Genomic DNA, 25,712 nt, shown 5'->3' on the forward strand with positions numbered 1-25,712 from the left:
TCTGTTGGTGGGTAAGAGTTAGAAAATGTGACAGCCAAAACTTGGAAACAGGCCTGCAACAAGAGAAGTCTAAGGGAGAAGCTCTGATGGCTTACACTGAGATGAAAAACAGAAAAAAATTTGAAGTAAAGTTCAGAGACTTTAGGTTTAAGTCAATCAAAATGACATGGTAAGGTGTTCTATTATAATTAAGATTCTGTATATTAAGTTTACTGTGGAATAAAACAGTTTTAAATTATCTCACCCTATCTAAGTTTGATCTACCTTCAGAGATAAAGGACAGTCTGAAACCACAATAAAAGTGTTCCATTCAGACTGCTTATAGGAACAATTGGTGCTACCTGAGAATGTATTTGTAACAGAAATCTAGCAGAGAGAGTGAAACTTATGCAATAAACTTCACGTTCATTACAAACTGAACAGCAGTAACTAGAAAGATTAAAACTTGTGCATTTATTTGAGTAGCTAGCTTTATATATGTGTATATTTTTAGTATGAAAGGCTATTTTGTGTTGTGCATTCTGGAATAATATATAGTTTTGCTTAGCAAACTGCAGAGGCGTTTGCTTACAAAATTAACGGTTGCATTTTGGCCTTGGAAACAGATGCAATAAGTGATTTGTATTTCAAAAACAATTTATTTATAGTGCCTTTTAATGTAATAAAATGCTTTCAATGTGCTTCGCAGTTGCATTGCAAAATAAAGCATGGCCCATACCATATTTAGGAGAAATTGATTTGATCAAAAGCCTGAGGGAAAAAGTAGGCTGTAATGAATATTTTTTTAAAGAACTAAAGTTACATGGAAAGGAATAGCGGGGGAATTTTAAAGATTTTAAATAACTCATTTACTTCTGTTCAACTCAGGTCATGATTGTTTTAGTGTATCATGCTCCACGTCGGAAAGCTGCAAGAAGGCTCCATAAGAAGCATGCCATACTTACACGACCACGCGCACACACGCGCGCGCACACACACACCTCTACACCTTTAGGTCTTTCCTCCCACTTGCAGCTCCTCTCATCACCCCTCTTCTGGGCCTTGTTCCAGTAAATGTTTGGGATGGTGCTGGAAAAGAAAGTTGTAATTAGAAGAGATAGCAAGCAGCAGGATCAGGACAGGGAATAAATAAAGGAGGGTGAGGTAACAATAAGTAAGATGTAACTAGTATGAGTTAGTAAGTTTTAAGAGTTCTTTACTAACTTAAGAATTAGTAAATTAGGGTTAATTAGTCAGAGGATTTTTGGACCAGTTGGATCGATGCTGCTGGTAGGTTTTTATTGTAAAAATAACATGCCTGGAACATGATCCACCCTTATTGTATCTTTTCTTCTAGGAAAGTGATTTTTGTTTAGCATACTTTCATTAGCAAGTTAATTTAGGAATAAACAAGCCCAAGAACTGTGAATGTTGGAAATCTGAAACAAAGCAGAAATTTCTGGAGACACTTAGCGAGGTCTGGCAACATCTGTGGAGAGAAACAGAATCAATGTTTCACGTCCAGTGACCTTTCGTCAGAACTGATGAGTTCCTCCAGTAATTTCTGTTTTTGTTAGATTAGGAATACATTAAAAGAGGTAAACAGAGGTTGCTATATATCCCAGTCACAGTAATTAGTATCAAAATCAGTAATCCAACATTTTGACTTAGATTTGCATATTTTAATTACTTTTTCATGTATATACCAAGTTCACCAGTTTAGTTCACTACAGTGAATGAATTTAAGCTCTATAACATATAATGAAGTGAAACGCCATCACTTATAACCAAATCAAATGATCTATTTGGATTTTTACAGAATGCTGAACTTCCTTTTCTCCAGTACATTTAGCTGTTTCTTAAAACAGATCGAGTATTCTAGATTAGCCACTTGTTGGCATATGTTGCAGTGTTAGCCTGCCCTTTGGCCTAAGTAAGAAATTGTGATGACAGAGCTGTGACAGTAATGTTCTTGGTTTATGTGAAAGACATGTTTCAAACTTAGGAAAGGATTGAGTCAGGTAGATAGAAGCAGGTTGTCCCCAGTAGAAGTTAAACATATCAGCTGCTTTAGACAGAAACCTCCACACAGTATCGTTAATTTTTTTTTAATCAAGCTATTTGGAGATGTAATGGCACAACTCTGGTGCAGGTGGGATTTGAACCCAGGACTCCTGTCTGAAAGCTAAGGACAGTACCCATTGCACCAGAAGAGCCCCCATTTCAGTGCCGTATGCTGTGGGATTCACACTCGGGATTTGTGGTTGAGGTAGAAATTCCAACAACATTTAAGATTGGAAAGAGCATTGTAGGAAATGGGTAGAAGAAAGGTATGAGATTAGAGTGGGCAAATATGAGTAGGGGTATTTACTCATGGATAGTGTAAACAGCAGTAGTGATTGGTTGGACTGAATGGTTTGTCTGTCACAGTGTGGACATGCTATCTTCAATGTGTTAAGCATTGTTCATACTTACATAAGATCCTCCATTAGGTTTGCTTTCAAAACTAAAAAGTCCTGTTACATCCACCTTTTTGACTTGCATCTTTTTAGTATTTGGAATCAACCCCAGTTAACCTCTGGCATGATTGGTAGGTGCTAAATGGCATCCCCTCCCCCCATGATGCATTCGAAACCATTAAATTCTTAACCTCAAAAGTTCTTGAAAATAACAATCTCAGGACAGTGATAGAGAGAGTCTTGAATTTTACAGGTTTTAGTTTTTACTCCTTCCTGGAAATATTGACTCCTTATGGGATCATGTAGACTTCCATAAGCATTAGCCAGAATAAAAGACTGTATGCATTGGCAAGCTTTATGACAAATGAGGATCATTGTGGATAACCTCTGACCTCCATTCATTCCTCGCCAAATGGCTACGTATGCACACCATCAGCCAAGGTTATTAGATTGCGATCAAGAATAGGATCTATTTATTTATTTTATTTATTTTTTACTGTGTAGGGTAGGTAAAGTTAATTGTTGCATTCCAATTGCCATTCAAACTAGTTCAAACTGGAAATTGGGCTTATATGAAAAATGCATGATTTAGTTTACACTCCCTTCCTATGATCATGTGACAATGGTTTGACGAATTGCTATAAACTGTCCTCATTGTGATTAATGTAGATTTGATGACCGGAAATGTACCCTTCTCAACAATGAAATTGTACTGTGCTGTGACTCAGTGGAAGTGTTCCATTACTGATTTTAAGACAATAATTTAGCACCCATTATGACGAGTAGATTCTCCCATTATCCTCTATAAAATCCAGGATGAGAGTAGTTTTATAGATGTGTTTTAAAACAGTCTTTAATGTAGTTTATGTGTATATGCTAATAAATAGCTGTCTTGAATCACGCATGTGGTTTTGTTCTATTGAACGTTTCGTGAATTAACTGTTCTGACTTGTTGCAAATTAATATTTCATAGGTTGTGCATACTGTATTTTACTTACTATGGAATTCAGTTTGATTACTGTGGGACGCCATTACATTATCTTACAGATTAAATGAAGTGAGACGTTGTACAAAATCTTGGAATTAAGAAGCCAGTATAAAGGGGCAAAGTCAGTTGTACTGGAAGACTACATGAAGGTTCAAGGGAAGATAAATTAGGAAGTAAAGTCTGGATAAATCGAGATATAGTTTTACTTAATTTCCTGGAGATGGATGGTGAGGAATTTTGTTCTGGGAATGACTGAGTTTAGAAGGTGATTCGATGATGTATATACACTTGTGTGCATTTAATAATCCTGTAGTATTTTGCTGATGTAATGAAGTTTTGTCATGTTTTTCTATTTTAAACAATGGGATATATCCAGTACATTAATTGTGGTTGAGACCAGTACAAGGTGGCACTGCTTAAGAATTAGAGGTCATCCTTTTAGGAGAGCATGATGAAGAGAGACTTTTTATCGAAGAGTTGTATGACTTTGGAACTCTCCACCTCAGAAAGCGATGAATATAGGGTTATTAAATATTTTTAAGGCAGTGTCCTGTTAGATAAGGAAATCAAAGGTTATCGAGATTAGATGTGTATGTGGAATTCTAGACACAAACATACCAGCCATGATTTTATTGCAAAGCAGTTTCAGGGCTGAATGGCCTACTTCTGTTCCTAATTCATATGTTTGTGTAGTAACACGTTTTTGACATTCCAAACTGGAGAGAGGTATCTTGAGCATCAGAATCAATTAAAGTAGTTAAGAGACCATCGTGCAAGATTAACATACCGATTTAAGTGCAGTTTTCCTACACACTACAGGCAGCAGGTTAGAACACTAGTATGTCTATAGAAAAGTGTTTTCTTTAATTAAGTTCAAATATTTTCTTTCTCTCTTATAGAAAATAATATTTATGTTCATGACTTACTCACATTCCAACAAATTACTATGGTTACCAAGGCCAAAAGTGCCAGTCTGTTTTCGTGTGATTTAAAGGTAAGAGGCAAGATGTGCAAAATAGCAGTTCTACTTCTGCTTTGCAGGAGTATTGGATATCTCCCAAACTGAAAATAAAAATTGAATGCTAGTGATGCTGCCACCATAATTTGTGTCTTTTCTGTTGGGCTTCACCAATAATCTAAAGAGAGAATGTAAGAAAATAAAAATGGTGTTTCACTGTTGGTATTGCTGTTTCTTTTACTCTCATAAGCAGTTGCACAGGCTTTTTTTCTTTAGAAAATAGAGAAATTCTACCACCACCACAACATCGCTTTTGGAAAAATGAAACACATTCTTATTCTGAAGCTGTAGCTTGTTGATGAGCTGCACTTGCACAATACAGGCAACCTTCTAGTAGCATTGGCAAGTGCTCTATATGTGAGTCTAGACAGTGACTCTGGAGTTTGGGAAATACAGTAAAATAAAGTAATTGTGCCAAATGCTCAGAGATAGTAAGAATTGCTGATGCTGGAATCAAAGATAACACAGTGTGGAGCTGGAGAAGCACAGCAGGCCAGGCAGCATCAGAGCCCTCCCCCATTTCTGAAGAAGGGTCCCGACCCGAAACGTCAACTTTCCTGCTCCTCTGATGCTGCCTGGCCTGCTGTGCTCCTCCAGCTCCGCACTGTGTTATCTCTGACTCCATAATCGGTAGTTCTTACTATTTCTGAGTGAGTTATAACCCCACTGCGAAGCCTCTTCTAGGGATGCCCACCTTGAACAGTTATCCTCCTCCCTCCGGAAAGACCTCAGTGGATCTCTCTCCCACTACAATCCTCTGGTAATCTCTTCAGCCCTGAAACTGCTCAAAGCAAACCAGGTACTACAGCCACATTGCCTTTCTCATACCTGCCTACGAAACCAAATCATCTCCAATGGACTCCAATCTACATTCAGGCCATCCCAATTTGGCACCTATCACCATTCCACCTACCTTCCGCAGCCCCGCCCCTCCTCTCTATTTATTTCAGAACTCCCTTCCCCCTCCCCCATTTCTGAAGAAGGGTCCCTACCCGAAATGTCAATTTTCTTGCTCCTCTGATGCTGCCTGTACCAGATGCTGTCCACATACATGCATTTGCCAGCAAATGGATACTTTTCTGGATACATTTCCATTCCTTTTTAAAATCCAGTACACAAGGGACTATTGCTGCCAGCTGAGGGAAGTTCTTGGTGAGATGACAAATCAAACCTGAAACTGTCAGGTTGGCACGGCTGCATGCTTGCTACACTAGGCAGTGTTTTTATTTGCTATTGTAATCGGAAATGTAGATGCAAAGTATAATTTTATGCATGGATGTGAACAACTAATTTTACCATGTACTCTGGTATTTGGGAATAACCTAATATAACCAGTATAAACTAACTTACATTTTAAAAATTGAAGGAAAGGCCTATATACTTTGAAATGTATTTGTATCCTGGGCATCGAACATTCCTTGCCTCAATAAATCCTTTAAATTTACATTTCTTCCATGCAATCCCTCCTATTTTTGTTTTAGTTCTGTGTCTTTTTGTGTTCCCTGGATATTTATGCTTTGTTCTCCCGACAATAAAAAAATAAATTGCTGTCAGTGTTGAGATGGATGCAAAGCTGGTTTATAGGGAACCCAGTAAGCTGTACTGCTGCTTTTACTTTCATAACATTTTTCATTCATCTTTTAGCCTGATAACGTTTTAAAAGCCAAGAGCTACGTCTTTTATCTAAAAAGCTGACAGGCAAATTTCTAGTTTTTTTTTAAATTTTTTTGATTGGATATGAACATTTTTGGCAAAATTAGTGTTTGTTATTCATTCCTAATTGCACTTGAGCTGTTCCTGACACATTCTCCTGCACTTCTCAGTGCTGATATGGGACTTCACAACTGAAAATATTCAGAACAGAATTTTCGTCTTGTCATTAAAATTTACTTAGCAAATACGCGAATAAATTTACACACGTGCATATCAACGTAGGAGTTATCGCCCATTTTCTCCTCCAAAAATCCTAATGCAAACTTGGCTTCTGGCTGATTGTCTTAATAACCATTGGAAGAACCCTGAGTGAAAGTTTGATCTTTGGATTTGAAAATGTATTTTCAGTCTCCTGATTGTAGGTGAGGAAGATCTAGTTGCAGTGATCATTATGCAGTCACTTGTAGAATAATGAAAGGTAAAATTGTTATAAATTCAAAACCAACCAAAGTCAGCTTATGAACAGGATTTGTAATTCCTGGATTTGTGTTGATTTGTACACCAAGGTATTTATATTACATATTAGCAAATGTGCAAATTATATATCATCAGATATTTTCACCCAAGGAAATTGGACTGACTGGGTTTTTTTGAATCAATTGTTCATATGTACTCTGTATTTTTAGCGATCTGACAGTGATGAGCTGATTCTGAATATGTGTGTAGCTGTGAAGAAGAAACTTCAGCTCTACTACTGGCGGGACCGAGAGTTTCATGAAACGCAGGTGAGTCATTCTCGATTCAAGAAATCTCCAGGAAAATAGTATAAAACAAAGAGCCCGTATCTGGAATCCATGATCTCGTGAAGGTTAAATGGAAATGCAGTACTCTTTAAAGTACAGAATTAGTATCTTGCTCCATCTTCAAACTCTTCTGTGAAGTGACCAGTCTTTGAGAATTTTCTGATGTCATTCAAGTTGAATTGAATCAGATGGGTCAATGCAGCTATCATTGACCAGATAATTTGTTTTTGTGGTGAAGAATGTGGAAGAGATATTATCAAGATGACCAGGGCCAGGTACCCTGCTCTTCTTCACACCATTGCCATGGACCTTTTCAATCCATCAGGCAGATTGTGCCTCTGTTTAACACCTGGTTAGAAGGATGATAGTGCAGTACAAACAAATGGCGGTATGATTAGTAGAAGGAGTAGGTGACACTTTAGTCTGCTTCACCATTCAATAATGGCATGACTGATGTGAATACATCCTGCCTACCCCCTTCCTTCTCAAGAATTTATTTGCCTCTACTTTAAAAATATTCACCCATCTTTTGTGGTAGAGCGTTCTGAAGACTCATGACCCTCAGTGAGAAGATTTCTCCTTATCTCTGTCTTAAATGGGTAGCGCTTTATTTTTAAACAGCGGCCCCTTGTTCTAGATTGGAGGAAAGTGCTAATATCAAGTGTCACTACTCCACTGATTGCACCATTACTGTAAGTGTGTTGACTCCATTGCCAAAATGGCCAGTTGCTTCTTTCTTGTACTGCTGTTTACAATAACAGAGACTTCCACCAACCACCTTTAATAGACTTAAAATAATCCATTGTGGGCGGCGTGGTGGCTGAATGGTTAGTACTGCTGCCTCACAGTGTCAGAGACATTGGAATGATTCCACCCTCGATAACTATCTATGTGGAGTTTGCATGTTCTCCCCATGTCTGTGTGGGTTTCCTTTGGATGCTCCAGCTTCCTCCCACAGTCCAAAGATGTGCAGGTTAGGTGGATTGGCTATGCTAAATTGTTCTGTGGTGTCCAGTGGTTTGCAGGCTAGGTGGGTTAGCCGTGGGAAATGCAGGGTTACAGGTTAGGGTGTAGGTTTGGGTGAGATTCTCTTCGGAGGGTCAGTGTGGACTTGATGGACTGAATGGCCTGCTTCCACACTTTAGGGATCCTTTGATTCAATGATTTATCATAAACAAAACTTACTCATTAAAAAAATGGCAATCATTAGTGATGCCTCTTTTTTTTTTTTAAACAATTGCCCTGGCCTCTGCGGCCTGTGCATGGCAGCAACATCCTGAACTGAAAGTGAATGTTGAGATCAGTGTATGCAGAACATCAGAGAAGGTGTACAGCCATGCATTTTAGAGTGAGCAACGGTCCTTACCACTATGGACAACTGGTTGTGATGCACTGTGATGCTAACCTGCGGGGTCTGGTGGGACGGGATTGCCTCATTGATAAAATAAACTGACAGTCCTCATTGGCATCATGCATCAGCCCTTCCTAAAAGCACTGTGGATGTGCCTAACTCATGTGGACTGAAGTGTTTGAAGAAGGCACCTCCCAACTACATCATCAAGGACATTTAATGATGAGAAATAAATGCTTGCCCATGAGGCAGTGTCCACATCTGTGATCAAATATTTAAACAACAACCCCCTCTACCCTCTCACTGACTCCAGCCATCATAGTTCCCAACATGATGGGCTGAATTAAATCCAGCCATTATATATCTAATATGCTTCCTAAATAGAGTGAAGTTTGATCTTAAATGTGGTAGTGTTGTTTATATTGTTTATATGATGGCCTGTTTTCTTGTACATACTGTTTGCCTAGGTGCGTGAGCCAAACTGTCCGGTAAGGTAGCAAAAGCAGAGTACAGACAAATTTGATAGCTTTTTTGACAAAGAAATGACTGAAATGTGTAAGAGAGACAGTGTATGGTTGTAATATTATGTTAAATTTCAGACCAGCCTGCTGAACTGCAAATAATAGCTCATCCTATATATTACAGTATTTAATCAAGTGCATTCAAAGAATGAGGAATAACCTAAACCAATTATCATCTGTCTTTGTTACAGGCAGATTTCAGCGTTCCTGATGTTCCTAAGTCCATGGCTTGGTGTGAGAATTCCATCTGTGTGGGCTTTAAAAGGGATTATTATCTAATCCGGGTATGTAGATTGAAGTTTTCCAGCACGGCACTTTATAAAAAAGTTAATCTTGCCTTCAAGCAATGTGTCAGGTATGCAATATATAGCCTAGTGGAACTGCAGAAACATATGACGGAGAATGGGCCGAGAGGGGACTCTGTTCATTCCGCTATATTTTCTGTATTTGTAACCTAACAAATTTAGCATGTTGGAAATGTAGGAACATAGCAATTACGAGGAGGAGTAGGCAATTCAGCCCTTGGAGTCTGCTCCACAATTTAATATGATCATGGCTGATCTTATCCTGGTCTCAACTCCATTTCCAGCCTGTTCCCCATAGCCATTTATCCCATCTTTCAACAGAAACTTATCTATTTCTTTCTTGAATCTTTTGATTGATTCTGCCTCCACTGCACTTTGGTGCAGTGAGTTCCGCAGATTCACAACCTTCTGAGAAAAATAGTTTCTCCTCATCTCAGTTTTGAACCTGCCTCCTCTCACTCTTTATTTATGACTTCTTTTTCAAGACTGTCCCACAAGGGGGAACATCTGTTCAGTGTCCACCTTATCAATTCCCTTTATCATTTTATATACTTCAATCAGTCATTTGTCTGAACTCCACCGAGTACAAGTCCAAGCTATTCCAATCGTTCCTTGTAAAACAGCCCTTTCATCTCTTGAATCAACCTGGTGAACCTCTTCTGAACTGCCTGCAGTGCCAACACAGTATTCTTTTAAGTTAGGAAATCAAAACTGAACATAAAATTCCAGGTGTGGGCTCACCAACGCATTATATAATTGTAACAACCCTTGTTTACTTTTATAATCCTTTTGCAATAAATGCCAGGATTCTATTTGCCTTTCTTATTAAATGCTGTAGCTGCGTACCCATTTTCTGTGGTTCATGCACAAAGACATCCAGATCCCTCTGCACTCATGCACTTTGAATCTGCTTCCCCTTTAAATAATAATTTGCCCTTTTATTTCTCTGGGCAAAATGCACAACCTTGCACTTATCCACATTGAACTCCATCTGTCAGATTCTGGCCCATTCTCCTCGCCTCTCAATATCCATCTTTAAACGCTTTATCTCCTCATCACTACCTACTTTCCTACATCTTTAGTATCATCTGTGAACTTTGCTATGTCTTTGCTTACAGAACATTTGTATAGATTGTATATATTGAGATCCAAAAATCCTGTGGCACCTCAGTAGTTACAGTTCACCATCCAGAGAAGGACCCATTTATCCCAACCCTCCGCTTTCTGGCAGCCAGCCAATCCTGTATCCAAGCCAGTACTCTACCTTTATCCTCCCAGGAACTAACGTTTTGTATCAGTCTTTTATGCAGCATCTTATCAGATGCTATCCCGCATCTACTGGATCCCCATTATCTACCTTGCTGGTTACATCCTCAAAGAACTCCAGCAAGTTTGTCACGCACAACCCGCCCTTCTTGAAACCTTGCTGACACTGGTGAATTGAGCTTTGATTTTCCAAGTGTTCAGTTATCTCCTTCTTTACATTTGACTCCAGCAACTCCCCCACTACACAGGTCAAACTTCCTTATTGCCTATTTCCTTTTTCGAATAAGGGTATCTCTTTAACATGTTTCCTATCCACTGGTATCTTTCCAGAATCCAGGGAATTTTGGAAAATCATAACTAATCATCTACTATCTCTGCTGTCACCTCCCTTAATATCCTAAGGTGCAAGCCATCAGGCTCCAGGGACTTATCTGCTGTCAATCCCATCAGTTTACTTCATGCCTTCTCCCCAGTTGCAGTAATTTCACCAAGTTCCTCTGTTGTAACTGTAGTTTTTGAGAAAGAATACCATTTAATTGAGAGATCTCCCGAAGCATTTGCCACTGTTCCAGTATCCTGCCCTTTAATACTTTTGCTCTGTCCGCTTGGAACAACTCCTTCCTTAGGCCTGTATTACCTTTGCCCAGTGCTAAAATTCTCATATGCAATTCTGTCTCCACCCTTTTAATCTGAATTTGAAACTCTGGCATGTTGTTGTCACTCCTTCCAAGAGGATCCTGAACTACAAGACCATTTATCAATCCTTCCTTGTTACACAATACAAGATCTAAAGTAGCCAGTTCTCTGGTTGGCTCCATGACATATTGCTCTAAGAAACAGTGCCTTGTACACTCTGTGAACCTGTGTTTGAGGCTGCCCTTGCCACGTTGATTAATCCAATCAATGTGCATATTCAAATCACCCATAATTGCCATTGTGCCCTCTCAACCCCTAATTATTTCTTTGTTCATGCTGTGCCCTACTTCGGAAGTAGTATATGGGGGGGCCTGTAAATTATTCCTACCAAGGGGCTTCTTCCTTTGCTTTTTATTTCCACCCAGATGGATTCAGCATTTTAGTCCTTAGTACCAATATCATTGCTTAATACAACCTTGATGTAATCTTTAGCTAATAAAGCAACTTCACCTCCAGCTCCTTCTTGACTCTCCTTTTGGAATAATGAGTACCCTTGGACATTCAACTCCCAGTCCTGATCTTCTTGTATCCATGTTTCAGTAACTCCCACCAGATTGTACCCATTCGTCTCTATTTGTGCTATCAGTTCATCAACTTAATTCAAATAATTAATTCATGCATTTAGGTACAAGGTTTTTAAATAAGTTCTACTGATTTGTCTTTCTCTTTCATCATTCTCTGATGGTCAAATGTAAAGGCACTAATTCAATGGAATTACTAATCAAAAGTAGTATAACATATTAGCAAAATGGAAAACTCCCTACTATTTATCCAAGTCCTACTAATCTTCATCAATTTCAAACATTACAAACACGTGAGGTTCAGCTTGAAGGTGAAGGATTATTACAGCTGTGAAACAAAATGTGATTGAGACTCGGAATAACTGTAGTATAGTCCTGCCTTCCTTGCATTGTTTTTCCTAAAAATTTCTGGTATTCTTCAATCATCTCCAATTCAGTAAAGTTATCTGGTTCACTAGATTGTTGACCAATCTGTTGTTTCTGGTTACTATACAAGTGTAGCTTCAGGATTCTTGTAGCACAGTGGCAGTGCTTCTACCTCTGGGCCAGAAGGGCTGGGTTCAAATCCCACCTCTTCTGGAGGTGTGTAAGAACATCTCTGAACAGGTTAATTAAAAAAAATCTAGCTATAAGTATAGCTAATAGATTGTGTGCCAAGATATTCTCCACTCGGAAATCATTTTGCCGTGTTTGTTGACAAGGCTTGGCTGAGTACAAAGCATGAGTTAAAAACATAGACTCAGCAAAGTTTGTACTTGTCCACCTGATGGACAAAACTGTGTATATACATGCAACCAACAGTAATAAATGCAAAAGCATTGCTGTGAAGTAGAATGGAGCACATGTCACGTGTTCTCTCAGTGTAGGCCATTTGGTACTGAGATGAGGAGAAACTTCTTCACGCAGAGTGGTGAGCCTTTGAAATTATCTGTCATAAAAAGTGGTTGAGGCCAAACATTGGATGTTTTCAAGAAGGAGTTATATATAGTTCTTGGCGCTAAAGAGATCAAAACATAAGGGGAGAAAGCAGAAACAGGGTACTGCTGGATGATCAGCCATGATCATGTTATATGGTCTTCTCCTGCTGCTATTTTCTGTATTCCTTCCCCATCCCATAGTTGTATTAATACCTATAATATGTTGCAACAATTTGCAAAAAGCACCAACACCACATCATAATTGTTGATCTCCATTTTTAAATTAGTCTAAAATGGTGATAGTTCTGCAGCCATTCAGAACGCTGAGTCTCAGCACTGAAAACATCTGTCATGGTTCCTGGAGAGGTGTTTTACTATGGACAGGTTTGGCTATGACAGTTCTTAACGCCTTGCTTGGAGCTGATATAAATGTAGATTATTTTAAGTTTATTTAATTCATCTGAGCAGAAGTACCGCATTGGAATGATTATTTCAATCATGCTAATATCTTAAAATTATACTACTTCAGGATGAATATTCTTTGCTAGTTCTTTCAGCACAAGAGTGGTCCATTGTGGTATTTCATTTACCATATTGTTGTGGCTGGATACACCAGCTCACTACAGATTAAAATGTTCAACATAACATAGCCTTCGAAACATAAGGCTACAGATTCCTGGAGGGGTGATAAGGATGAATAGTCACATTTGATTAAATGTAGGTACAACGACTTGAATGTAGCATGTACACTTGGATTGGGGCAATAATTCTCCAAGCATCTTACTGGGTTATCAACCCAAAAAAGACATTCCCAGAAGTATTGCCACCAGAAGGTACTTAGATTTCTGTAAATTTAGGAATGATGAAGTTGGAGTGCCTCCCCCAAAGTGGAGAAATAGGGTAGCTGGCTAATTTGGCCACACACAAAAATGTCTCCTGCTACTTGAGCATAGAACAGCTGATGTTCAATAGAGTTCCTGATCAAATTTTCAAACTTGCTGACTGAGTGTTAGCGGGAGACAAGAACTTGTATGATTTGTTATCTGATAGACTGCTGAGAATTTCCATCTTTATCTTGGATATTTGGTTATTCTAGTCAAAAAGTGATCGCCTTGCTGCCTTGTTAGAAATTGCTTGAATGCAGTTAGTTATTTCCTGAAATCAGTGCCATCTCATTCAGAGATAGTAGGAACTGACAATGCTGGAGTCTGAGATAACAAGGTGTGGAGCTGGGCGAACACAACAGGCCAGGCAGCATCAGAGGAGCAGGAAAGCCGACGTTTCGGGTCTGGACCTTTCTTCAGAGAAAATGTTTTTCTGATCACTGGCAGGATTTGAACATGGCATATAGAGGATTGTGATTATTTAACATAATTTTCTCGTCTTTGCAGTGCATTTACTATGGATTAGAAATGTATTAAATAAATCTAGTTTAGTTGTTAGTTATGTGTAAGAGCTACTTGTTTAAAGTTAGATTAAATTATTTTAAATCAATTAACCTTTCCTCCCTTCTAAACAGTTGGATGGAAAAGGCTCAATAAAGGAGCTTTTCCCAACTGGGAAGCAACTAGAGCCTCTTGTGACTCCCTTGGATGACCAAAAGGTCGCAGTTGGGCAAGATGATTTAACGGTGGTGCTGAATAAGGATGGAGTCTGCACTCAGAAATGTGCCCTGAACTGGACAGATATTCCTCTTGCCATGGGTATGGAAACTTTGTCGATTGTTCAAATATCTTGCCACTGTTCAAGAGATTTTTGTTTTGTAGGATTCCTACAGGGTATTTGTATGTTATTACCTTGTACTCTAAAGGATGTTCAACAGATGCTAACTAATGGTAGCTAAGGTTCTTGAGTAGATTTGTAGCTGTGGTTGGTTCGCTCGCTGAGCCAATTCGTTAGTTTGATTACCTCATTTCCAGTTTTTCTTTGCAGTGGTGAGTATCAAGGGTCTAATTCCACGTGTTTACTGATGGTTTTCTTTGGAGTTTAATAAGAAGCTTCATCGGAGGCTGCACTGATGATGTTATCCAGCAGGGTAATGAAATGTCTGCAAATTAACAAACTGGCTCAGCGAGCAAACCAGCCACAGTAACTAATGGTAGTGTACAGTTAGTGCTCCACAGGTAGTGAAATAAAAATAATTTAGTTTCAAAGTTAAGTTACCAAGAAGATCAATTAAATACTAAATACCTTGTTTTAAACAAGATCTATCAGATTCATTTCTAGGTTAACGCAATTATTGGTTAAGTTTTGTTTTGATAATAAACCAATGTTTGCATCTTTGTTGAATTATGTTCACAGGCAGAGATAGAATGTATACATTCTTATCCTTCTAAATATCCCAAAAACGAGCAAGCACGCACCCTTTCTAGGAAGGGAGGAAAAAACAGAACTTTCTCTGGAGAGATTGGCTTTTTTGAACAAAAAGCACTTTGAACAATGGATTGTTCTTTAAAGTCCTTACGTGTGGTCCCATCAACAAATCACATTTGTCTGTGAAGTCTTGCAGATGCAACTGCTTGGGAAATTCAGTGTTAGATGTTCTATAAATCACGCGTTCAAAAAATACATAGAGTTTTCTTTTTTGAAGTGGGGGAGATTAGTTGGGTAGCTTTGCTTCATAAGCTTTTGACTAACTTCAATAAAAGCAAAATGGGGCGGCACGGTGGCTCAGTGGTTCGTACTGCTGCCTCACAGCGCCAGGGACCCGGGTTCAATTCCAGCCTTGGGCGACTGTCTGTGTGGAGTTTGCACATTCTCCCCATGTCTGCATGGGTTTCCTCCAAGTGCTCCGGTTTCCTTCCACAGTCCAAAGATGTGCAGGTTAGGTGAATTGGCCATGCTAATTTGCCCATGGGGATATGTAGATTAGGTGGGTTATAGGGGGATGAATCTGGGAGGGATGCTCTGAGGTTCAGTGTGGACTTGTTGGGCCAAAGGGCTTGTTTCCACACTGTAGGGATTCTATGATTTTATGAAAATATCGTAGGTCTGGAAGTCTAAAATAAAAGTAAAAGTGCTGGAGAAGCTCAGCAGGTCTGGCAGAGAGAAATAGTGTGAGCATTTAGAGTCCAATAATTCTTCGGAACATTGTATCCAAATCATTCACTTTGTTTCTCTTTCCCCAGATGCTGCCAGACATGCTGAGCGTCTGAAGCGCTTTGTTTTGATTCCTCTAACTCAGCTTGTTTTTAATTAGCTTTCTTCCACCTGAATCATCTCTAACTAGAATCTATCCAAACCAATCACTGTTCAAATGACAACCCTGGAAGGGGTCTACAGCAAAGAAAACCATTATCATCAGTCTTCTGTTTTTGATTAAGTTTATTTAAATAAAAGCTTCAATATCCATAGTTACCTCTTTCTAAACAAAAAACAAATTGGCTATTTCTGTCAAACTTGAAATAAATCCATTTTCCACAATCCTTCAAAACCTACATCATCTCGGCAATTTTAAATATAATGCACTTCTTGTAGAGAAAACTGTATACTCCTGTGCTATCACCTCTGGTGGGTCTGCCCGGCAGATGGAACAGGACGTACTCAAGGATGGTAATGTTGTCTGCGTCATATTCATACTCACTAGATAATGCCTTTCAGACAAGGTCAGGCTGATGCTTAACTAATCTGTTGGGGAGCTCTCCCAATTTTGGAACAAAATACAGTGCAAACTGTAAAACAATTGATTTATACCTTGAGAATGTGAGTGTTTATGTTATTAATAAACTGTTCTCTCCTTTAGACATATGATTGACTATTTAATGTATACTATCTCCACTACTCCCATTTAGCTTCCCCTCCATTTTTATTCTTTTACTTTTTTGCACCTACTTTTGGTTGGGAGAGGGAAAATTTGTCGAGACAGATACTGAAAGCCCATTTTGTCAAAAGGAATTGGAGTAGGCTGTGGTGTAGTGGTAATATCATTGGACTAGGAATCTAGAGTTCCATGTTTAGCACTGTGGGGACATTGGTTCAAATCTTGACATGGCAGTAGATGAAATTAATTTTAATTTTAAAATTTAAAGTTATAAGCTAGTTTCAGTCATAGTGATCATGACACTATTCTCACTTGCCATAAAAATCCATCTGGCTCACTAATGAGGGATGAAATCTGTTTGCCTTACCTAGCCTGACCTCCAAACCTACAGCCATGTGACTCTTAAAAATGACTGCCAAGCTATCCAAGTGTATCCAGCCACTACAAAGTAGAAAAGGAATGAAACCTACCGTTAACCTAGGCGTCAGACATGGCAATGGCAAACTCGGCACAGTTGACCCTGCACAATCCTTTTTCTAAACATCAGGGGGTTTGTGCCGAAATTGGGAGAGCACCCCCACAGGCTAGTTAAGCATCAGCCTGACCTTGTCTGAAAGGTATAACCTAGTGAGTGTGAATATGACCCAGACAGCATTGCCATCCTTGAGTATGACCTGTCCCATCTGCAGGCCAGACCCACCTGAGGTGGTAGCACAGTAGTATGCAGCCAAGAGGGAGTCACCCTTCCAGTTCTCAACATTGACTCTGGACCCTATGAAATCTCATTATGTCAGGTCGTGAGTAAGGCAACCACCCACACCAAGCCACAGCTGATAAGCAGGTATTAGTCTATGTTGAATACCAAATTGAAGAAGCACTGATGATAGTAAGGACACAGAATTTACTCAGTCACCAAGACTGGCTTGGCAGCACCATTACTAACCAAGCTAACAGAGTGAAGAAGTTGTTTAGACTGGGTCTGCAGTAGTGACGAGGGAACCCACAATAGGGCAAAGCCTACTTGATGTTGCTTTCCCCAATCTGCTTATTACAGATGCATCAGTCGGTGACCGTATTGGTGAAAGTGACCACCCTGATCCTTCTGGAAATGAGGATATCCTCCATTGTGTTGTGTGTCACTGGCACAACAAAATCTGAATGGGCTAGATTTCAAAACAGAACATTCATGAATTACCGAGGGCGATTTTCAGCAGCAAAATTGTATTCAGCCAGAATCTGTAGCCTCATAGACTGCATATGCCCCAACTATGATTATCATCAATCTAATGGAACTATAATACAAGCCTACTTGAATGTCAGATAGTGGTAGCTGCATGTGATAGGCAGAGTTAAGTGATCCATCAACCAGTGGATTAGATCGAAATTCCCCATTCCTGTCACATTTGATTGTGAATGGTGTTGGGCAACTTTTTTTTATTCATTCATTCGTGGGATGTGGGTGTCACTGGCTGGCCAGCATTTATTCCCCATCCCTAGTTGCCCTTGAGAAAGTGGTAGTGAGCTGCCTTCTTGAACCGCTGCAGCTCACCTGCTGTGGGTTGATCTACAATGCCATTAGGGAGAGAATTCCAGGATTTTGACCCATTGATTGTGAAGGAATGGTGATATATTTCCAAGCCAGGGTGATGAGTGCATTGGGGGGGCGAACTTTAAGGTGGTGGTATTCATATATATCTACTGCCGTTGTCCTTCTATACCAAAGTGATTCTGGGTTTGAAAGGTGTTGTCGATGCCAGATGAGTTGTCCGGTTTCATTTCTTTGAGACTTGGTAGCGATTGGTATAACTGAATGGCTTGCTAGGCCATTTCAGAGGGCAATTGAGAGTCACATGTAGGCCAGTCCAGGTGAGGATGGTAGATTTCCTTCCCTGAAGGACATTAAACCAGAGTTTTTCCAATAATCAACAATGATTTTATGGTCATCAATAGATTCTTAATTCCAAATTTATGTTACAAATTAATAACTGATAATTTAATAATTTTAAAACTTAATAATTAATGGAGGTAGGTGCCCCCTAAAATCCCCATCTTCAATGATAGGTGTGTTTAGTACATCAGTGCAACTGGTAAGGTTGAATTGCAACCATCCTCAGCCAGAAATGCCAATTGAAAGATCCATCTCTGCTTCCTCCTGAGGTCCCCAACATACAGATGTCACACTTAAGCCTATTTGATTCATTCCACATGATATCAAGAAGAGCTGAATTGTAGAATCACAGAATTATTAAAAGAATTATCAGTCCCCATACTATTGCCATTGAGAATACTTGTAGCCCCACAAATGATTTAGCTGAGATTAGTTAAATCAACATAGGGAACTGATTTTGAACAAACGGCCACACTGAGCGTTAAAAGTACTTGTTAGTGGAAACCTTAAAGACAAAACACTAAACAGACTTTCTACTAAAGCCAATACAACTGCTTAAAGAAAGTTGTTGTTTCTAAGCAACTGCATTATTTTATATGATTGTTTCCAATAGAACATCAGTCGCCTTATATCATAGCAGTGCTACCACGATATGTGGAGATCCGTACCTTTGAGCCACGCCTGCTGGTACAGAGTGTGGAGCTGCAGAGGCCACGTTTTATCACATCAGGAGGGTAAGTAAGAATGCATGTGACCATTGTGGCGCTTTACATAGAAAAGGTTTTCAGGAAGTTGAAACAGAAACAGAAATTGCTGGAAGAAAGGGTCACTGAAGAAGAGTAACTGGACACACAAAACATTAACTTTTGATTTCTCTCCACAGATGCTTCCAGACCTGCTGAGTTTTTCCTGCAGTTTCTGTTTTTGTTTCTGATTTCCAGCATCTGCAGTTCTTTCGGGTTTTTTTGTTTCAGGAAGTTGCTCCTTCCAGGCAGGCTGTTTTTGTCAACTGGGAGCAAAATCATTATATAGCTTGAAAATTGAAGTGCCCTATGGAATGGGGATTTGAATGCATTGCCACAAATTACTAAAGTGAGTACATATGAACATACGAATTAGGAGCAGAAGTGGCCCATTCAGCCCCTTGAGCCTGTAATGCCATTCAGTAAAATATTTTGATTTGTTTGTGTTCTGAATTTCATATTCCCATCTAACCGTAATGATCTTCGGTTCCCTTGCCTAACAAGAAACTATCTATCTCTACCTTTAAAAATATTTATTGATTTCCTCCCCACATACCCTGCCTTAAGACCTGAGAGGTCAAAGTCTCTCATCTCCATCCTAAAAGGGTGCACTCTAATTTTCAAATAGTACCCCCCCAATTCTGGACTCATCCACAAAAGAAATCATCCTTTCCATGTGCACCTTGTCAAGACTGTTCCAAATTTTATATAGTATATGTAATATCTATATACTTTTATACATTAATCAATAATACTGTTCTGTTGCTGATGATACAGTTTTGTTGTATGTAGCTGATTTATTTAATGTGTGGTACCTTTAATCTTCTCAACAACCTGCAGGTACGGTATTTAATATGGCAGAACACCTCCACATCCTCTAGATGGCAGTGCTTATTCTCAGCTCAATGGCAACATTGTTTGCACTCAATGTTACTGTTACCTGCAGAATGCATATTTATACATGTGAAATAATGAGACATGCACAGCAGTCTATATAACCTCAATATTGTTCCTGTAGTGTGGAGCCAATAGTTTACATAGCACAATAAAACTTATTCCAATAATATAAGGGCTATTTATCATCCCTTGGCTTTATATTCCAGAAGCTTATTTGTGTTGCTGTTTTTTAAATCTACTATATTACCTCACATTCGTACAAATCAGTAAGTGAGTAAATCTTTAATTTCTTCCCTATTTCCACACTGATGTCATCTTTCTGTATCGCAACACAACAGGCAGTCTGAGTCTTATTTTGCTTCAGCCATCTTCATTCTGTGGCTACTTTCCACTCAGCCATAAGATCAACATTGTTTTAGCAGTCAAAGAGAAACAGTGGCCTAGATGTCTATATCTACCACTACTGATTGAATTATGATGTTGCACTTTCTTGCTTTAAAGAATGGTGTGGTTTGTCAAAGTAATGAGCAAATGAACACCAGAAGCATGCAAATATCAAGCTGATTCCAACTGACTGCTCTTCTTTTTCTAAGAAGGTAGCTTACCATCTCACAAAAATATATATTTTGTAATCAACCTGTTCAGAGATGTTACAACACATCTCTGGAGCATGTGGGACTTGAACCCTGGCCTCTTCACTCAAACGCAAGGACACTACCACTACACCACAAGAGCCCTCAACTTACAGAAATAGATTAATGATGAAATAGTGATCACCTGGTGACATTTATGATTAAACCAGCTAGCTGGATAGTTGTAATGAACGATCCAATGTTGATTTCTTTGCCTGTCTTTCTCTCCTACTGGTCACCATTTCCCAGGCCTAACATTGTTTATGTGGCTAGCAATCACTTTGTATGGCGACTGGTACCGGTTTCAATTGCAACTCAGATCCGACAGCTTCTTCAGGACAAGCAATTTGAATTGGCCTTGCAGCTTGCTGTAAGTATTTACAACATTTACTTTCACAATTGCATGTCTTTTGAAATTATCCCGAAAGTTCTATGTGTATTCAAGGTTCTTGCTCCATGTCTCTTCCTGCATTTATTAGGTGAAATGATCCTGACTATTCAATGACCTTTGACTGCAATTTTGCAGTATTATGTCAATTCATGGCCTAGGATCAATGGTTAACTAATGTGTTCCTTGTCACGTTGAGAGACGTGAAGTATATACCAGACTACTCCACATAATTTTTACTGAATATATTTATAAAGAACAAGGTGTATTTGATTGTATAAAATTAGAATATAAAAACTGTTACAGCCAGAGACAAATTAAGGCACATTCAAGGAAGAAATGATCAAGGTACAGATAAGACAGATCAATACATGCAATTCAGTACAGTGGCATGAATGGTATGATGCAGCTTGGAGCGAAGAGGGTGGAGAAATTTTTCTGAATCAAATGAAGACAGAAGTCTGGAAACAGATAGAGTCATAGGGTGTGTTTCCATGATGTATGACTCTTCAGTTCAACCTGTCCACACCAAACATGTTCCCAAATTAAATTAGCCCCACCTGTCTGTGCTTGGCCCATATCCCTCCAAACCTTTCCTATTCATGTACGCGTCTAGATGCCTTTTAAATGTCATAATTGTATCCGCCTCTACCACTTCCTCTGGCAGCTCATTCCAAACATGAATGACTGCATGAAAAAGTTGCCCCTCATGTTCTTTTTAAATCTTTCTCCTCTTACTGTTAAAAAAAAAACCCCCTAGCTTTGAATTCCTCGATTCCAGAGAAAAAACCTTTGTTGTTCACCTTCTCTGTGCCCATCATGATTTTATAAACCTCAATAAGATCACACCTCAACCTCCTATGCTCCAGTGAAAAAGGTCCCAGTTGTTCCAGTCTATTTTTATATCTCAAACCCTCAGTTTTCCGAGAACTTCAAATAAGACAAAATATGTTTCAACACTCTCCCTGTTGAATATAAGTGTTAGGTATATGTTGCCAAATCAAAACTCCAAGTTAAATCTGATCCTTCAGCAAGACTTCCTGCTAGTCCTAGTCCATGTAATGAAAGCCTTTCCATTTCAAATTTCTTGGATTCCCTTTTTCCTTTTAATTCAAGGATTTCCTTTTCTCTTACTTTGAAACATTTTAGCTTTTCTGTTATTACTTTCCGTGTCTTCTGATTTTCCTTCTTGGAATTCAAATTCTAGCTGTTTCATTTACTAATTTTTGTTTAATTCTCTTCCGCTTTCCATTTTGAGCTGCTTCATTTATAACTGAATCCCAACTAATTTAGTCAGCATTTTACATAGATTAATCTCCTCTTCCTCAAGCTGCAGATATTGAGGCAATGCTTCAACTATTTGTTTTCTTAGTGCCAACTTGTAAATTTATTTATTTATCAGCAGTGACATAAAAGTTAACATGTTTTACCCTTGCACAGAATTCACAGGTAAGTCCTCACTTAAAGGAAAGCTTCTGTAATAGATGTAGCTATTTTAATTTTACAATAACTTTCACAGGTATACGTTACATTGTCATTTAAAGAGACATTTAATGCTTCAAGAGCCAGTCCAAGGAGTTTCTTGGCTCCCGAGGGTTTGCTTTTGTTCTTTTCCTTTCACAACCTGATGATTTGTAATCTCAAAACTGTCCTTCACAGTGAGATTCTCTTCTGTGGAGGTTCTCATTGTGGTGTGCAGTAAGGGAATCTTCCAATGTCATCTCAAATCCTCAGGAATTTGTTTTCCCAATCCAAGTGCAAGCTTCCACACTTATTCCTGCTTGATGAACCGTGCACATTATTGGCCAATGCTACTCTTTTTCTCCCAGACAATGATAGATAACCAATTTGATATTCGGTGATATGTAGGAAAGCCTGAAACCCAATGTCACAACATTAAGTAGAAGTGTCTAATGAGGCACGTTATCAAATTCCTTTTTGGAAATCCTTATGAATAAAATCCATAGGTATTTCCCATCAACTATTTTGTCATCTCATCAATGAACTTCAATCAGGTTTGTCAGACACAACCTACTCCTTAGAAATTCATGCTTACTTGTTCTAATATATAATAAAAATTTTCAAAGTGCTCAGTCATTACTTTTAAACCCTAGCAATTTTGGAACATGTATGTTAGGCTAGCTAATCTATGATTTCCTATTTTCCCTCTCATATTCTTAAATAGCAGAGTGTCATAGGCAATTTACCTGAGTTAAAGGTGCAGTTCCTGCATTGGGAGATTGCAATTCAGACATCGGTAGTGTTTTCACTATTTTATAGTCTGGAATGAAAACTATCAAATTCTGGGAATTTGCCATTCTTTAATGCAATTATTTTTGTCAGTGCTTTTATTTTGCTTATGTCATTTTGGATGAGTCATTTTTATTTCCTGAGTCAAAATTATTTTTTTTTTCCTGGTGTCTGGAGCCTGGGTCTTGCCCACATTTTCTTGCATCTGGACATGGATGGTTTTATCAGATATGGAATTGTAAATAGACCTGAATACAGTTCACAATCATCAGCTAACATTTCCACTTCTCGCCTTGTAATGAAGAAAAGGTCATTGATGAAGCAACTAAAAGATAATTGGACTTAGGACATTGCATTGAGGAGCTTGAGGATGATATCCTGGAACAACTACTTTCCTTATGATTCCGGCCACTGAGTTTTTCTATGCTGCCTATCAACTGTTTGACACAGAAGGTACCACACTGAGTTAAGTACTGCCTTAATGGAAAATACAGTTGCTTTCATCTGTCCTCTGAATTTTGGCACTTTTGACTGTATTTGGACTTTTCTTCTGTGTCTGTGATGAGGTATTTAAACAAGTTGTACTGGTGTGACCAAAAAGAACATTGATCAGTGGGTTATTGCTGCATAAGTGCTGCTTGGTAATGCTGTCAGGTACACCTTCCAACTCCTGTGAAAATATGCTGATATGGTGATAATTAGCTGATTTTGTTTTCTGTGAACAAGAAGTACCTTGCATATTTTCCATGTTATTGGGTAGATGGTGATTTTGTGACTGTACTGGAACTGCTTGGCTAGGGATGCATTTATTCCTGGAACACAATCATTAGTATAAATGGCATCTGTGATGGTGAGGACTTCAAGAGGAGGTCAAGAATCATCCATTTAGAACTCTGTCTGAGGGTGCTAATGAATGCTTCAACCTTGTGGTTTACATTCAAGTGCAGAGCTCCACCTTTATTTAGGATGGGGGTTCTCATGGAACTTCTACCTTTCATTGTTGCTTAACTACACTCTATTCTCAACTGAATGTGGCTGCACTGCAAAACTTTGACCTAATCTATTATTTGTGGGATTGTTTCTCTCTCTTTATAACATGCAACTTCCACAGCCCGTCTTATTTTCAGCTCTTCTACACAGCTCATTGTGCAAGATTTGGTCATCAGGCTTGATTGTGATGATATGAGTGAGGGATGTTTCTGATCATTGTGTACAGTTCTGCTTCTGGTGCCAGGTGACCTACAGTAGCTCATAAATGCTCAAGTTTAGGTTCTAAATCTGTTATTAATCTATTCCACGTAATATGGCATTAATGAAACATGGTGAGGTGGAGTGTTCCCTCCTTCTGAATATAGAACTTAGACCACACAAGTAATTTACAGCGGTCAGTCCTACCAACAGACAAATGTATTCACCGCAGGCAGAATTCTAAGGACAAAGTAGGTTATTCCCTAGTCCATTGTCCAATTATGTCAGGACTCACTCAAACTGAAGAAATATATTGTTTTCTGTGCTTGATATCCTGAGTGCTTTCGTTAGGTGGTAAAATATTCTGATGTGCACAGAAACATAATATATACAAATAAGACATCAAGCTACATATGGAGATATCACGCCATTTGACCAAAAGCTGGAAATGCAGGTTTTGAGGAGCACCTCAAACGAGGAACAGAGAAGCAAATATCAGGCAAATTGGAGATTGAGTAGAGGACAGAGCAAGACTGAGTCTTGCATTAACCTTTTCCGTTCCAAAATCCACTTATTCAATTCAATGTTGTTTTTGGGTGCTGGGTGTCCTGTGATGATTTGAAACTTTAGGAAAAAAACCATGACAGGCCACCCATACTTGAGTATTTGTCTGAAGAGTTGCTGTTTTTGTTTCAGAAAATGAAAGATGACTCCGACAGTGATAAGTGGCAGCAGATTCACCATATTCAGAATCTGTTTGCATTTAATCTGTTTTGCCAAAAACGCTTTGATGACTCCATGCAGGTCTTTGCTAAGCTTGGCACAGGTGAGAACATGGCTTTATTGTTTAAAACTTGGATCAACTATATTTACAGTGCAGTACAGAATTAAGGCTCAAAAGAAAAGAAAGAATTGATATTTTCTCTAATAAAATATTTCTTATTGCTTTCATTTCATTCCATTCATCAATTCCAATAAGCATGAATTGTTGATCACTGACACTGAACTTATATTTTAATGCTGCTTCTGTTGAAAAGGAGAAGGAGAGAGAAAGAAGATAGTATTGTATTTGGAGACCTTGGAAATTAATTTAGAGTCAACAGCTCTATGATGGTTTTAATGTCAACATGTGAGAATACAAGGCAAGGTGGTAACACTACAAATTTGATGCGTTAATGGAATTGGAGGGATGGTTAACTTATGAAATTATCTGCAAACTGAAGAGTTTTGAAACATATTTGGATGTTCACTTTTTAAGCAGTGAGAAGCACTGAATTTGAACATTTCAAGATATGACACTGAAGAATGTCGCCTCAGAGTTCAACAGGACCTTGATCAGTTGGGCCAATGGGCCGATGAGTGGCAAATAGAATTTAATTTAGATAAATGTGAAGTGCTGCATTTCGGAAAGGCAAATCAGGGCAGTACTGATGCACTTAATAGTGAAGCTCTGGAGAGTGTTGCTGAACAAAGAGACCTTAGAGTGCAG

At 38.8% G+C, this 25,712-nt stretch overlaps 1 protein-coding gene across 1 annotated transcript in view; it reads left to right on the forward strand.

The window, feature by feature from the left end:
- Positions 1–25,712, forward strand: part of vps39 (VPS39 subunit of HOPS complex) — a 93,301-nt gene that overhangs the window by 16,579 nt on the left and 51,010 nt on the right. The window contains exons 5-11 of the mRNA XM_020535715.2: positions 4,326–4,420; positions 6,784–6,882; positions 8,964–9,056; positions 13,997–14,180; positions 18,739–18,859; positions 20,647–20,767; positions 24,920–25,049. Of these exons, the coding sequence (XP_020391304.1) occupies positions 4,326–4,420; positions 6,784–6,882; positions 8,964–9,056; positions 13,997–14,180; positions 18,739–18,859; positions 20,647–20,767; positions 24,920–25,049 (843 nt within the window). The remainder of the gene's footprint in view (positions 1–4,325; positions 4,421–6,783; positions 6,883–8,963; positions 9,057–13,996; positions 14,181–18,738; positions 18,860–20,646; positions 20,768–24,919; positions 25,050–25,712) is intronic.

This window comes from Rhincodon typus, chromosome 8 (genome assembly GCF_021869965.1).
Source record: "Rhincodon typus isolate 14 chromosome 8, sRhiTyp1.1, whole genome shotgun sequence".
Lineage (NCBI taxonomy): Eukaryota > Metazoa > Chordata > Chondrichthyes > Orectolobiformes > Rhincodontidae > Rhincodon > Rhincodon typus.